Below are 13035 nucleotides of genomic sequence, written 5' to 3'. Positions count from 1 at the left end.
CTATTTCCCTTCTGTGTAAAACTCAATTCCTTCTTAAAATGTTGTATTTAAAAAGGTTTTGTTTTTTTTTGTTTTGTTTTGTTTTTGGCAGAGGGCATGTGCATTTTCCAAAGGAGAGAGAGAGAGAGAGAAAGCGAGGAAGCACTCCTCACGGGGAACAGTCACCCTGCAATCTCTTCCTCTCTCTCTCTTTAGGATTTTGGGCAAGCAAGCATATGCATCCAGCATGTTTCTCAAGCTGCCAGGTCCAGGTCTTGAACTGGCAATTTAAATAATATTTTTCCTTCATTAAAATAGTATAAATGCTTATAGTATTTGGCATTGCATCGTCATATCTCTATAGTATTCGTTTGCTCATTAGTCTTTAAACATTCATTATAAGGTAACACACTGTACATTGTGCCTGGGGTCTGTTTTCTTTCCTGTTTTTATATGTTTTTTTTTTTCCATGCTAAATTATTAACTTCTTGTGAGTAGAAACCATTTTTTATTTAAAACCATTTCTCAAAATTTCTGAGTATAATCAAATAAGAATTACTCAGTAAATATATGAGAATAAATTTATTACTCACACATGTGTGAATCCAGTGACCTTTACTACCACACCACCAGCTGGTCCAAATGCTCTATTTTAAAAAAATGTTCTCTATATCATATATATTTCCTTTAGTATGGATACTTCTCTATCTATAATGTGTGTCAAGGGCCATCTTGGTAAGAATCACATCTGTTTATGTAGTAGTGTTTTTTTTTAAGAATTACTTTATTTAACTTTATTTATCCATTTATTTATTTATTTTTTAATTTGACCAGAGAGGGACAGAGTGATAGAAAGAGAGAGAGAGAGAGAGAGAGAGAGAGAGAGAGAGAGAGAGAGAGAGAGAGAGAGAGAGAGAGAGAGAGAGAGAGAGAGAGAGAGAGAGAGAGAGAGAGAGAGAGAGAGAGAGAGAGAGAGAGAGAGAGAGAGAGAGAGAGAGAGAGAGAGAGAGAGAGAGAGAGAGAGAGAGAGAGAGAGAGAGAGAGAGAGAGAGAGAGAGAGAGAGAGAGAGAGAGAGAGAGAGAGAGAGAGAGAGAGAGAGAGAGAGAGAGAGAGAGAGAGAGAGAGAGAGAGAGAGAGAGAGAGAGAGAGAGAGAGAGAGAGAGAGAGAGAGAGAGAGAGAGAGAGAGAGAGAGAGAGAGAGAGAGAGAAGTGAGAAAGCAAGCAACCAGGTCTAGGACTTGAACCACGGTCAGCCATGTGGGAGTTCAGCACCCTTAACCCCCACACTACTTGCTGATCCCAGGATTTTTTTTTCAAGGTTTTATTTCCAAGATCAAGTTCAATTTAAATTTTCTAGGAGAATATGGCTGTACTTACTCCTTTTTATGCTTTTGAATTATCCAACAGAGAGTGATGATGAATAAGATAAAGAAGCTTATCCCAAACAAAATGCCTAGACAGCAAAATAAAGTAATTAAATGCATGGAAATATAACCCACAGGTTTAATACTTTATCTCACTATCTAGTCCTGATACTTAGATGTAACTGTTAGTTCTGCTCTGCTCTGGGTGTAATACAGAGCATTCATCTTATTACCACAACTGCTCTTACTACAGAGCAGTTTTGTAACTGGTGGTCCAACAAACAGCAGATGCTCTATATAGTAGAAATTCTCTTGGAAGAAAACTCTGTTACAAAACTCTTTTTTAAAAAAAGAATTACTTATTTAATTTTATTATTACTATTATTATTGCTACAGGGCATGTGTGCTCACCAGAGAGAGAAAGAGTGAAAATGAGAAAGCAAGTTACCAGGTCTGGGACTTGAACTGCGATCAGCCACGTGGTAGTCTAGTGCCTTAACCACCATACATGCCACCTGCTGGCTCCAAAACTATTCTTCCTATTCTTATATAGCAGATCACAGACATTGGCTCAGAAAACTGATCTTGTGGCTTTCAACTTGTGCAAATGGGCAATACTATCAACTGGAAGCATATTCCCAAGTCAAAAACCAAAGAGAAAATTGCATTGTTCAAACACATTGAAATAGACAGTAGAAAATTTTAGAAAATTTATTATAGGACATGTGTGCTCGCAGAGACAGAGAGAGAGAGGAAAAGAGAGAAAGGGAAAGAAAAAGTACCCCCTGGGGGAATGGCCACACGACGGTCTCTTTTCCAGTCTCCTCTAGGGATTTCAGGCATGCGTGAACACACATCCGCTGGGGTTTTCAAGCTGCCGGGTTTGGAACTCTAGCCACACCTCTGTGGAATTCAGCCACCTTAACTGCCATGCCACTGGATAGCCCACGAAATAAAGAGTTTTTAACACTGGAGGATGATTATTCATTTGCAATGGCTCAGAGACAGTAAAGAATCTTTGATGAAGGATACTTCATATGCATATCTAGATATCAGATATGCTCACCCTGGCCTGAACTTATCATTATTTACTTTCTAACTGAATTTTCAGAACAAGATATTTTGATCTTTCTTTTTATATTTCATTCATTGCAAGTGGATACTTACCCTTAGAGATGCTAGAATTCCTCAGCAAACCCTTCATGAAACTTACCAACTATGAGAGTGTTACGTGAACCTAAGAAGGAAACAAAAGGCACCAAAACATCAGTCTGGGCACACAGTCTCAGCCCATGACAGTTCATCCCAATTTTTTCCGGTACTCAGTCTGATTTTTTTTTTCCTAATGTAAAAGCTCCTGGGCCCAGCCACAGTAGCACTCATAGGTAGACACTGCTACTGGGCAGCAAGTTCCCATGGGAGGCCTGGGCTTGAGTCTCCAGCTCACCCTAAACATGCAGCGTGTGGTGGTGCTGTGCATTTGTGACCCCAGTGACACAAGGAGACTCACTCATTCTCTCTCTCTCTCTCTTTCTCCCTCTCCCTCTCTTTTAATAGTTTTTGCTACAGGGCACATGCACTCATAAGACAGAGAGAGAGAGAGAGGGAGAGAAAGTGAGAAACCCCTTTTATTGCATTTTCCAGAATTTTGGACCTGTGTGCACATGTGTCCACATGCTTTGCAAGCTGCTGGGTCCAAGATTTGAACCACACAGCTGGTCATGTGGGATCTAGCTGCATCTGTTGGCCCATAGTAAGACTCTTAAATAAAAGCTCATGGTTTCACACACAATCTTATTTTATCTCATGCACTCAGTGAAGATTTTCTTTTTTAAAAGCAATGTTTTTCACATAAAAGTAAATAATTACAGCAGAAAATTTATAAACAAAAGAATAATACAGTCATGTAACAATGTAACATTTTGGTCAACAGCAGACCACGTATAATGGTCATGATATAAGATTTTGATAGGCTATGCCATATAGCCTAGGCATGTAGTAGACTATAACATCTGTGTTTGTGCAGTTATATTTTCTCACATTCACTCAATGATGAAATCATCTAAAGACTCATTTCTCAGAACAAACACCCGAATTATGGGTGATACTGTGACAGTATCACCCATAATTCTAACACCCCAAAATGTTATAGTAATTCCTGTCTAGTACATTTTTCTACACATCCAAGTTTTTACATGCTTTTTAATATGAATGCAAATTATACCAGAGGCAAATTAATATACTCTATTCTAGTGGGTATATCATCGTGAATTAAATAATTTCTATGGTATATTTAAGTTGTTTCTAGTTTTCTTTGTCATTAAATCCTTAACAATGCGTTAAATATCTTTACATTTTAAATTATTTCACTAAATTGGATTGCCAGGCAGACTAATTGGCTTGAATATTTGTATTATTCTCTATATACACTGTACAATAGGTTTTCATAAGGGTTTCTGCCAGTTCACAATGGTGCCTTCAGTATATGAGAATATCAGTTCCATCACATCCTTCCTTTTTACTGAGTGCTCACATTAAACAACTCTTTGTTGTCATTAATGTGCAAAGGAAAAATGGTACTTTGTTTTTTTCTTTTGCACACCTTCAGTTCTAGTGAGGTTAAATAGAATAATTTCCATATAGTATGTGCCAAGGTAAAATATATTGCATCCTTTCTTCAAATCCTTCATTCTAAGATAGTTTTTGCATTTCCCTGCTCCTCTTGCATATCTCTGTCTTGTTGAACTGGACAGAACTGAAGAAGCTCCATCTACCTAAGAAACAGCATGGAGACTGTTGCGAACTGAGAAGACCTAGACAGTGAGGGGAATAGTAGGAGACCAGTGAGTCAACTTGTGCTGGAGCCTCTTAGATTCAGTCTGGGTAGAAGACAGAAAAGCTAGTTTCTAGGGAAGTAGCTGCTCTAATGGATGAAACCCTAGGGGACAGAAATGGGCAAAGTGAATTTTAGATTTTTTTTTAATGAGTGTCACCTAGAATAATCCTTCTCCACACCTCTCTGGGAGATTCCAGTAAAGTCTTTCTTAGTTGTTGCACATTTCCTGGAATTGGACGTAGTTGTCTTGCCTGTAACACCATGCTTATGTTTGTCTTGAAATGGCACAGTTAAATATGGTTTATATGTGCTAATTCTGGTTTTACAGGGAAGCTCAAGGTCACCCCCTACTGTGAGGAAGACCTGGGAATTCCAAGAAATTCTTCATTCTCTGATGCTAGGACCCAAAGGTCCTTTCCCTATTTGGATTGCTATTTTTCTCTCAATATTCCCTGTGGAGTACTATTCCCTAATTTACTCCCCAGCATTTTTTTTTTTTTAGGAAGGTCTAGGACTAGTATCTTGAGCAATCAACCCATCTGGCCTGAGCTTTAAGAGAAAACACTGTTTTTTGTTCTTTATTTTCTGTGATCTGATCTGGAGGTCTGGGGGAGAAATGTCTGGGGAAAGGTGTGTGAAGAGAGAAAGGTTGGTCTTACTGTCATTGCTGTGGGTTCTTTGGGAAGAGGTGGGATCCATATTGTACTCCTCAGTGCCTAGCATATGCCACAGACATCACAGCAAAGTTGATGGCAGGAAGGCTGAATGGATGTACAATACGATGACCAGAAAGAACCTTCTTGCCCTGCTCCTGTACTTACGAGATGCACACGTGGCCAGAGGGGGCTCCCATCTGTCACCCTCCTGGCACTGGCTTTGGGGACTGCCTTCCAGAGTATACCCGTCCTCACACTCCAAAGTAACATTATCTCCATAGTGATACACTTTTCTCATTTTCAAATCTCTCCAAATTCCATTCATAAATGGTGGGAGGTAGCATTTTACCTCTGAAATGAAAAACATCACAAAAAAGGGATATCTTATTATTAATTGTTAGTGAAAATGATCACAATAAAGAGATCTGTGACCCCAAACCCACTTTGCCCTTGGTAAAGATAAGGCAATTTTTCAGTGAAGAATTATTAATTCCCCCTCCAACACTTGGCGAGTCACAATTCTCTTTTTCATTTCTTACATAAAGTAGGGAACACAGAGTGTATCATACATCTGCTTTGGATTAACAGCTCTGCACCTAGAGAGCCATGGCAAGTTAGGAGTTAGGCCAACCACAGTCTAGCCATGGATCACTTGGGTGATACCATAAGGAGACAGGCGTATCATGTTAACTTTCTCTGGTATTTTTGCTCTTGATTAAATGCACATTTCTGGCCCACGTCTATATAGATGGATAAAGAAGTTAGTAAATCACAACGTAGAATTTAAAATATTTTCTCCTTAATTTACTTGATCTCATATAACTCATCTTTTCTTTTGTTTTCTTTTTTCTTCCCAACTTCCTTTTTTCTGCCCGGTATTTCCTTCAACTTTAAGCAATGATTACTTTTCTGTTTGAACAGTCTCAAAATTAGCCTAAAATCTTTTTTTCTCTTTGTGGAAACCAACAAAGTAAAGCCTTCTTTTCCTTTTTCTTTTTTAATGCCACATGGTGCATGCAAATGCACAAGAGAAAGAAGAAAAGTATCACTGTAAAACAAGCTTGAAGATGTCATTAAGACAAAATGAAAGTTTATCAATGAAAAGAAAGCAGCTGATAAGAGAATAGAAGAGTACTTTTTTATTTTCAGGAGAACTTGCCCAGAGGAAGTTCTCTGAATCTTCGTCCTTCTTTATGTAACTAAAACTGGGAGGGATAAACTTTCAGGTGTCTGCAGAGCTACCTGAAAGTGGCTATTTTGTGTAACTTATCCTTTCTAAAAATTGCCTGAAGACAGGACCAGCAGATGACATAATGGTTATGTTGCTGGACTCCCACATAGCTGGTTCAAAGCCCAGACCTTGAAACGACTTGAAACTCATGCCAGGCACGTGTGCATGCGTGCCCAAAATCCTGAGAGAAGAATGGAGAAGGGATTGTGGTGTGGCCATTCCCCCTGGGGGCTGATTTCTCACTTTCTGTCTTTGTCTCTTTGTCTCTGTGGCAAGTGCATGTGCCCTAGAGCAAAAATCTCTCTAAAAATGAATGAATGAATGAATAAATAAATTGCCTGAAGGCACATACACTTGTCAGAAAGAGACATAGAGATATATAGAAAGAAAGGGAATAAAGCACCCCCAATGGGGAGTGGTCACACTGTAATCTCTTCTCCTTAATTTCTCCATCCCACCAGGATTTTCAACACCTATATGCATGTGTCCACTGTTTTTTCTTTTATTTTCCTTTTTTTTTTTTTTTTGGAGAGGTTTTTGCTATAGGACGCATGTGCTCGTCAGAAAGACAGAGAGAGACAAAGAGATAGAAAGCAAAAAATCACCCCCCAGGGGGTAGGGCCACACCACAATCCCTTCTCCTCCATTCTCCTCTCGGGATCTTGGGCACGCATACACACTCGCCCGGCGTGAGTTTAAGCCACCAGGTCTGGGACTTGAACCACAGTTGACTAGATGGGAGCTTAGTGACACAGTCATTATACCAACTGCTGGTCCCCCCCACTGTGGTTTTTAAATGCTGGGAAGGGGACTTGAACTGTGGTTGACCATGAGGTATCTGGTTCTCTTAACAAATAGGCTACATGTCTATTTGCACAACATGTCCATTGCACAACCTATTCTTGCAAATAAACACAAGAGAGTCATTACCATCTCTGCGGTGGATGTCACTTTTTCTCTCTCTGAAATGGGAGAGTGTGGGACCAGCAGTTGGCATAATGGCTCTGTTGCTGGACTCCCAGGTAGTCGACCATGGTTCGAGTCCCAGGTGTGTGTGTGTGTGCATGCCCAAGATCCTGAAAGAAGAATGGAGGAGGAGAAGGAATTGTGGTGTGGCCATTCCCCCGGGGTGTGATTTCTTGCTTTCTGTCTCTCTGTCTCTTTCTGTCTTTCTGGCGAGCACATGCGCCCTGTAGCAAAAACCTCTCAAAAAAAACCCAAAAAACAAAAAACAAAAAAAAAGACATGGCATTCAAGTTTCAGTGCAAAAAATAATAAAAAAAAAATAAAATGGGAGATTGCTATGATTAGACTGTGTCTACCCCGCCCCCTCCCCCAATTCAGGTGCTGCAATTTGGTTGTGATGATATTAAGAGGGTAAAAACTTATTCTGGCTATGGTACTGAAGTGAGGCCTTTGGAAGGAGATTAGGATTAAAGTACTCAGGGCCAGATCCCATTATTAACTCCTGGTTTTTTTTTAAAGAGTGAGACTAGAACAGAGACACATGCTCTGTTCCATGGTTGCTCTATCCTGCCTTCTGTATGTGACCTACCATCAAGAGGACCCTTACCAGATACAGCCCCTAGAAGCTAGTTCTCCAAACCATGAGCTGAATGAACGTTTACTCTTAAATTACCCAGACTCAGGTATTTTCTGTTATTAGCAACAAGAAGGACTAGAACAGTGGATTAGGAGAACCCAAAGGATTTCTGAGACTTTCAGGAGAGAGGTCCCTATGAGCCCCAAGATCCTTTTGATATGTTAAGTAAAAGCCACATAAAATTGGTACTTGATATCTACTGTATTACCAGAAATTCCACTTTCTTGGGAGAGTTGAAGATCCTTGGCTAGCTGTCCTTCCCTACCTTTTGTTCTGTTTTTCTCCTCCTCCATGGATACTCATTTAACTATTTTCTCAGCCCTATTAAATCACCCAGATGTAGCCTCATTGATGAATTTTCCATGATGACCCAGCAAGAAAAAGAAAAACCAAGATGGACCAGCAGATGGTACAATGGCTACATTGCTGGATTCCCACATAGTCGACTGTGGTTTGAGTCCCAGACCCGGCAGCTTAAAACTCATGCTGGGCATGTGTGAATGCATGCCCAAGACTCCAAGAGGAGAATGGAGGATTGTGATGTGACATGAGAATGGAGGATTTGGATGGGACACCCCCCCTGGGGGGGGGGGTGATTTTTCATTTTTTATATCTCTAACCCTCTCCATCTGTCCAAAGAGAGGAGCACCCTAGAGCAAAAAGTATCTCTGAAAAAAATGAAATGGGGCTGGCAGGTGGCATGGTGGTTAAGGGCGCTGAACTCCTACATGGCGGACTTTGATTCTAGTTCCGGACCTGGCAGTTTGCTTTCTCACTTTCCCTCCCTTGCTTTGTCCCTCTCTGGTCAACTTAAAATAAATAAATAAAGTTACATAAAATAATTCTTTTTAAAAAAAGAGAAAGAAATATTGGGAAATGAGATACCTTTGCAATAATGATCAAGTGGGCTCCAGGTTCCCTGGTCGGTACAGAAAATGAAGGCCTTTCCCACCAGCAGGTAACCAGGGTCACAAGTGTAGTTGACCTTCATCCCAGGAAGATACAGAGACACATGCCCTCCAGTGGTATACCCGTTTCGGATCTTGGGTGGAAGTGGGCATGCTAAGAACAAGTTCCCGCACAGACAAAAGAAAAGCCATAAAGGTAAACACATGTGTGAATATACCAACACATCCCATAATATCTCCAGCTATTAGAGGCACAATGGAGACCTGAGGCAGGCAGGTTACAAGTCACTGACTCTTAATTGCTCATTGGAGGGCTGATTCTTTAACCTAGACCTCTCGGCTTTTAAACAGTCCTCTGTATTCTCTACCTACAGACCGTATTGGATAGGAGTACCACAGTGACCTATGTGCTACCGATTCAAAACTGTTCTATCTTTCCTGGAGGATGGTGTGTATGTGGGCAATCCCAGCTACAAGTGAGCCTATTATGGTCAGGTACTATCATTTCAGGCCAGACTAACATGGGAAAGGAATGAGTTACAGAGGTGATGAGAAAAACCTTAAACTCCACTTCTAGGACATCCTGAGGTCCCTGTGTTAACGGTGAAGTGAAAGACCAACCGAATGTAATCAATGGCTTAAATAAAACACTCAAAAGTAGCAAAAGGAGTGTAAATACCTAAATCTGAGTTTCTTTAATTACTTCCATAGCATCATCAATTTTGAAGTGGATTATCCCATTCACATGGACTTCTTGCTCAGCACGTCCATCCATCTACTATTAGTATAAAGACAACTAGAAGTAGAGGTGGCATACCAGAGTATTGTTTTTGGCATGTGTTTGTATTTTGAAAATATTGTCCCAAAATCTGGACCTCATTGATTCTTTCCACTCTTTATCACTTCCTCTTTACCAGCTCACCCTCCTTACCTCACAGGAAAAAGCATCAGAAGACCAGCAATTGGGACACAGCAGGACACAACCAGAACTCAACTGTCATTCACCGGGAGGTATCTCTGTCTCTGACATTCATAGCAAAGTGATTTTCACAAGCAAAACACCTGTCACTGTAGAAATATGGAGGCTCTCACCTAGATCTTCTGAACCCATTTAGGATGAGGAAGTGAGCACTGACCAGCAGGAGCAGAGAGTTCACAGCGAGGGGCAGGGCCGCTCCACATCCCATTCCCTTGATGGTCACGTGTACAGCGGATGATGCTCTCCCCAATAAGATTGAAGGTCCTCCCTGTGTGCGGGTCATGGTCACATGTGTAAGACACTTCTTTTCCATAGGGAATATCTCCCAGAGGAGGTCCTGTATGTCTCCCATTAAAAATAGCTGGAGGATTTGGACAAAAGATTCCTAGAAGAAAAACAAGACTTCTAAGTTCTACTAGAGTTTCAATCAAGGTAACTATTCCATAATGTTGCCTTGTGACTGTGCTATGAATGAATTTTATTTTCTTTTAGAAAGAACATAATTAAAAATTTAAATCTATAAGACTTTTGCTGAGAATGAACTAACTGATGTGAGACTTAAAATTTATTTGAAAAGCTTAAAAGACAGAGTTTTTAGATCACCCCGGTAGCTAAATTTATAAAGAATTTGAAAAGCAATTAACATTTTAAACAACTATTTGATTGTCAGCTTTGTATCAGGCATGTAGGAGTCATGGGCTGACAACGGTGTACAAGATAGAGAAGGTTTTGGGCCTCAGTGAACTTAAGTTACAGGGAAATCTTCGAGACGTTGTCGAACATGTACTATCATCCTCAGCAGACTGTTAACAGCACTAATATCACATAACCAATAGTGTCATAAGAATGCATGGATAACCACAGAGCTCTTTATACCCAGAGTGATGGCTCCAGATAACAATTTCTTTCTTTTGTTTTATCTTTTACCCAATCTATTGGCTGTCATTTCTTTCTGATTTTTTTTTTAAGTAAGGAGACAACTCCCATAGGGCATGGTCACACTGCAGTCCCTTCTTTCCATTTCTCCTCTTGGGATTCTGGCACACACACAGGCACCCAGTATGTTTCTCAAGTTGCTGGGTCTAGAACTCAACTGGGAAGTCAGACATAGCCACTGACTGACCCTCTTTCTGCTTGTAATATATCTGTTTGGGGAAGTTTCCTCTCTAAAGCTAATTTCATGCTTCAAATCTGATGTCAGGAGAGAGCTCTGTTAGGAATAGATAGCCAAGTTTATCAGAATTGTGTTTATATTAGGTCTTCAGGAAAGTCATGTCGTATTTTTCTATGTAAAATTGCATCATGACTTTCCCGATGATCCAATGGGTGAAGTAAGGGTTTTAGTACATTACCTGACAATTGACTTCTCATACCAACATTTTATCTATTAGTTTGTGTTCATCCAAAGTTTACTTCCATATTTATTTTCAGTTTTATATGTCATATATATATATTATATATAACACATATTATATATAATACATAATATTGTATGTGAATATATATATTTATATTAAAAAATCCAGTAAAGAAGTTTTTTATTGTTGTTTTATCAATAATGTAGTTAAATTGTGACCTAGAGAATGGTTGGTTCTATGAGGCAAAACACACTAGGCAATACATAAAGAGGATTATCCAGGCTGCGTAGTTACTGTTTCTACTCACGTTCACACGCAGGAACACTGCCATTCCAAAGACTTTTCATACCAGCCAAGACACAATGACTAGCAGAGTTGCCTTTTAATCGAAACCTAAAGAATAAACAAAGGAGCAGCAAATGGGTGAGCAATCCCCATCTCCCCCTTCATCTCTTCTCTGATGGATGCTCACCCTGCTACCATTTGATTCTTAGGTTCAGGCCTCGCTAAAAGTCTCAGCCCATCAGGAATCTGAATTCAGAAGCTGGCAGGAACTTGGAGGCCAAATTGTTCTAAAAAACCCCAGTATCCTGTGACTAGGAAAGCAATTAGAGCTGGTGTACTTAACGGTTCTAACTACCAGCCTAGCCCAGCGTGACCTACAGAAGGCGCTGAATGCAGAACCAGACTTCTCCACGTGTTCAAGACCCACAAGCTTCAGAGGCCATCCCTTCCTGACATCTCACTTATTCTCATTAGTGAGTCATGAGGAAGAATAGCTCTTAAACTGGGCGAGCAAAGAGAGACAGAACAGGCATTGTTCTCCTTGCACTACAATCATGTTGGACCAGAAGGAGGCTCACAGAATCAGTCAGAACCGAGTGCTCTAGAAAACAAAGAAGGGGAAAAATAAAAAAGAGAATACAAAGAAGGGTAAGGGGAGCAGTTTGTTCACCCTGCGATATCCAGCTTATTATTGGGTCCCATTGTCCTTCTGAAATCATCTGACATCATTATGGGGTGGTAGACTTTGAAACTGCCCAAGACTCCTTGGAAATCATTAAAAATAACTGCTTGATTGCTTGATCTTGTTACCTCCCTCAGACCAGCCGTGACCACCAGGGGTGGCAGGTTCACACAAACAACTAATCCTACTACCAGAAAGAGCAACATTGACCAACACGATCCCAGTGTCAAAGCCATCCCTGACATGACGATAGGTGACTGGGTTAAAACATACTTACTCACACACTATTACAAATTCTACTACTGAGCAGTTGTAAGTTTCCTGAAACCATTGTTGCCCGGCTTATTACAGGGTAAATAGTTTTTGTTTCATCAATTTTTTCCAGCAAACTTTTCATAAATTTATGTTTTCCTGCCTTCAAATAACTATTTAGCTGTTCACATTAAGTTCCGACCATGAATTCAAGACAGGGGCTACGTTTATGTTTGCTCTTGACATTAGTGATACGTGCCATTTTTTCTTTCTCTCCTGATGGTAGTACCACTGAGTTATTTGAAAACGACTCTTCCAGAAGTTAATCTCCCTGGGTCCTCTGTTCCATCTGTTGGTCCCCTTTGGGGACTAAACTAAAAAGAGTGACTATCTAGCACTGAGTGTCTGCTCTCTATTCCGGTCACACTCACCCTTCATTACAGACAAAAGACACCTTTGCTCCAAGCTGAAGATTAAGTGGAAGCAGCACATGGCCATTAGGGAGTTGGCCCAGGAAATTATCACATGATTTCACTAGGAGGAAAAAAGCAATAGGCATTAAGACTGATCTGTGAGGGACAAAGAGACTCATTCGGCGACCACAGGAGAGTCCAGGCACCTGCACATGTGGGGGCTGCCGGGCTCCAGTCTCCCTGGGCGGTACAGTGCAGAGAGGCAGCCCCTCTGAGGTCGTAACTGGGTTCACAGCTATAGAACACTTCTTGCCCCGGGGAAAAGTCATCCGTGCTACTTGGGGTATGCTTGCCATGCAGGATTTCTGGAGGTGACTGACACACTGTGGAAATGACAGTTTCAAAGCACTTGTTAGAAATGGAGGAATGTTTTTTGCCATACCCTCTGGCTCACAGAGAGCTTAAAAATCGTAATGACACTGTAGATG

General features: G+C 40.6%; 1 protein-coding gene across 5 annotated transcripts in view; it reads right to left on the bottom strand.

The window, feature by feature from the left end:
• Nucleotides 1-13035, bottom strand: part of CR1 (complement C3b/C4b receptor 1 (Knops blood group)) — a 78126-nt gene that overhangs the window by 8822 nt on the left and 56269 nt on the right. For 4 of the 5 annotated variants that reach the window (XM_027776095.1, XM_027776097.1, XM_027776098.1 and 1 more), the window contains 8 exons: nucleotides 12754-12930; nucleotides 12566-12668; nucleotides 11223-11308; nucleotides 9715-9942; nucleotides 8556-8732; nucleotides 5002-5187; nucleotides 2558-2581; nucleotides 1358-1433 (listed from right to left, as the gene is read on the bottom strand). In XM_027776095.1, the coding sequence (XP_027631896.1) occupies nucleotides 1358-1433; nucleotides 2558-2581; nucleotides 5002-5187; nucleotides 8556-8732; nucleotides 9715-9942; nucleotides 11223-11308; nucleotides 12566-12668; nucleotides 12754-12930 (1057 nt within the window). Of the gene's footprint in view, nucleotides 1-1357; nucleotides 1434-2511; nucleotides 2582-5001; nucleotides 5188-8555; nucleotides 8733-9714; nucleotides 9943-11222; nucleotides 11309-12565; nucleotides 12669-12753; nucleotides 12931-13035 lie in introns of all 5 variants that reach the window. The other variant, XR_003551206.1, reaches the window with a different exon arrangement.

The sequence above is a fragment of the Tupaia chinensis genome, unplaced genomic scaffold, assembly GCF_000334495.1.
Source record: "Tupaia chinensis unplaced genomic scaffold, TupChi_1.0 Scaffold000627_1, whole genome shotgun sequence".
Taxonomy (NCBI): domain Eukaryota; kingdom Metazoa; phylum Chordata; class Mammalia; order Scandentia; family Tupaiidae; genus Tupaia; species Tupaia belangeri.
This window is presented reverse-complemented; position numbering and strand designations above follow the sequence as displayed.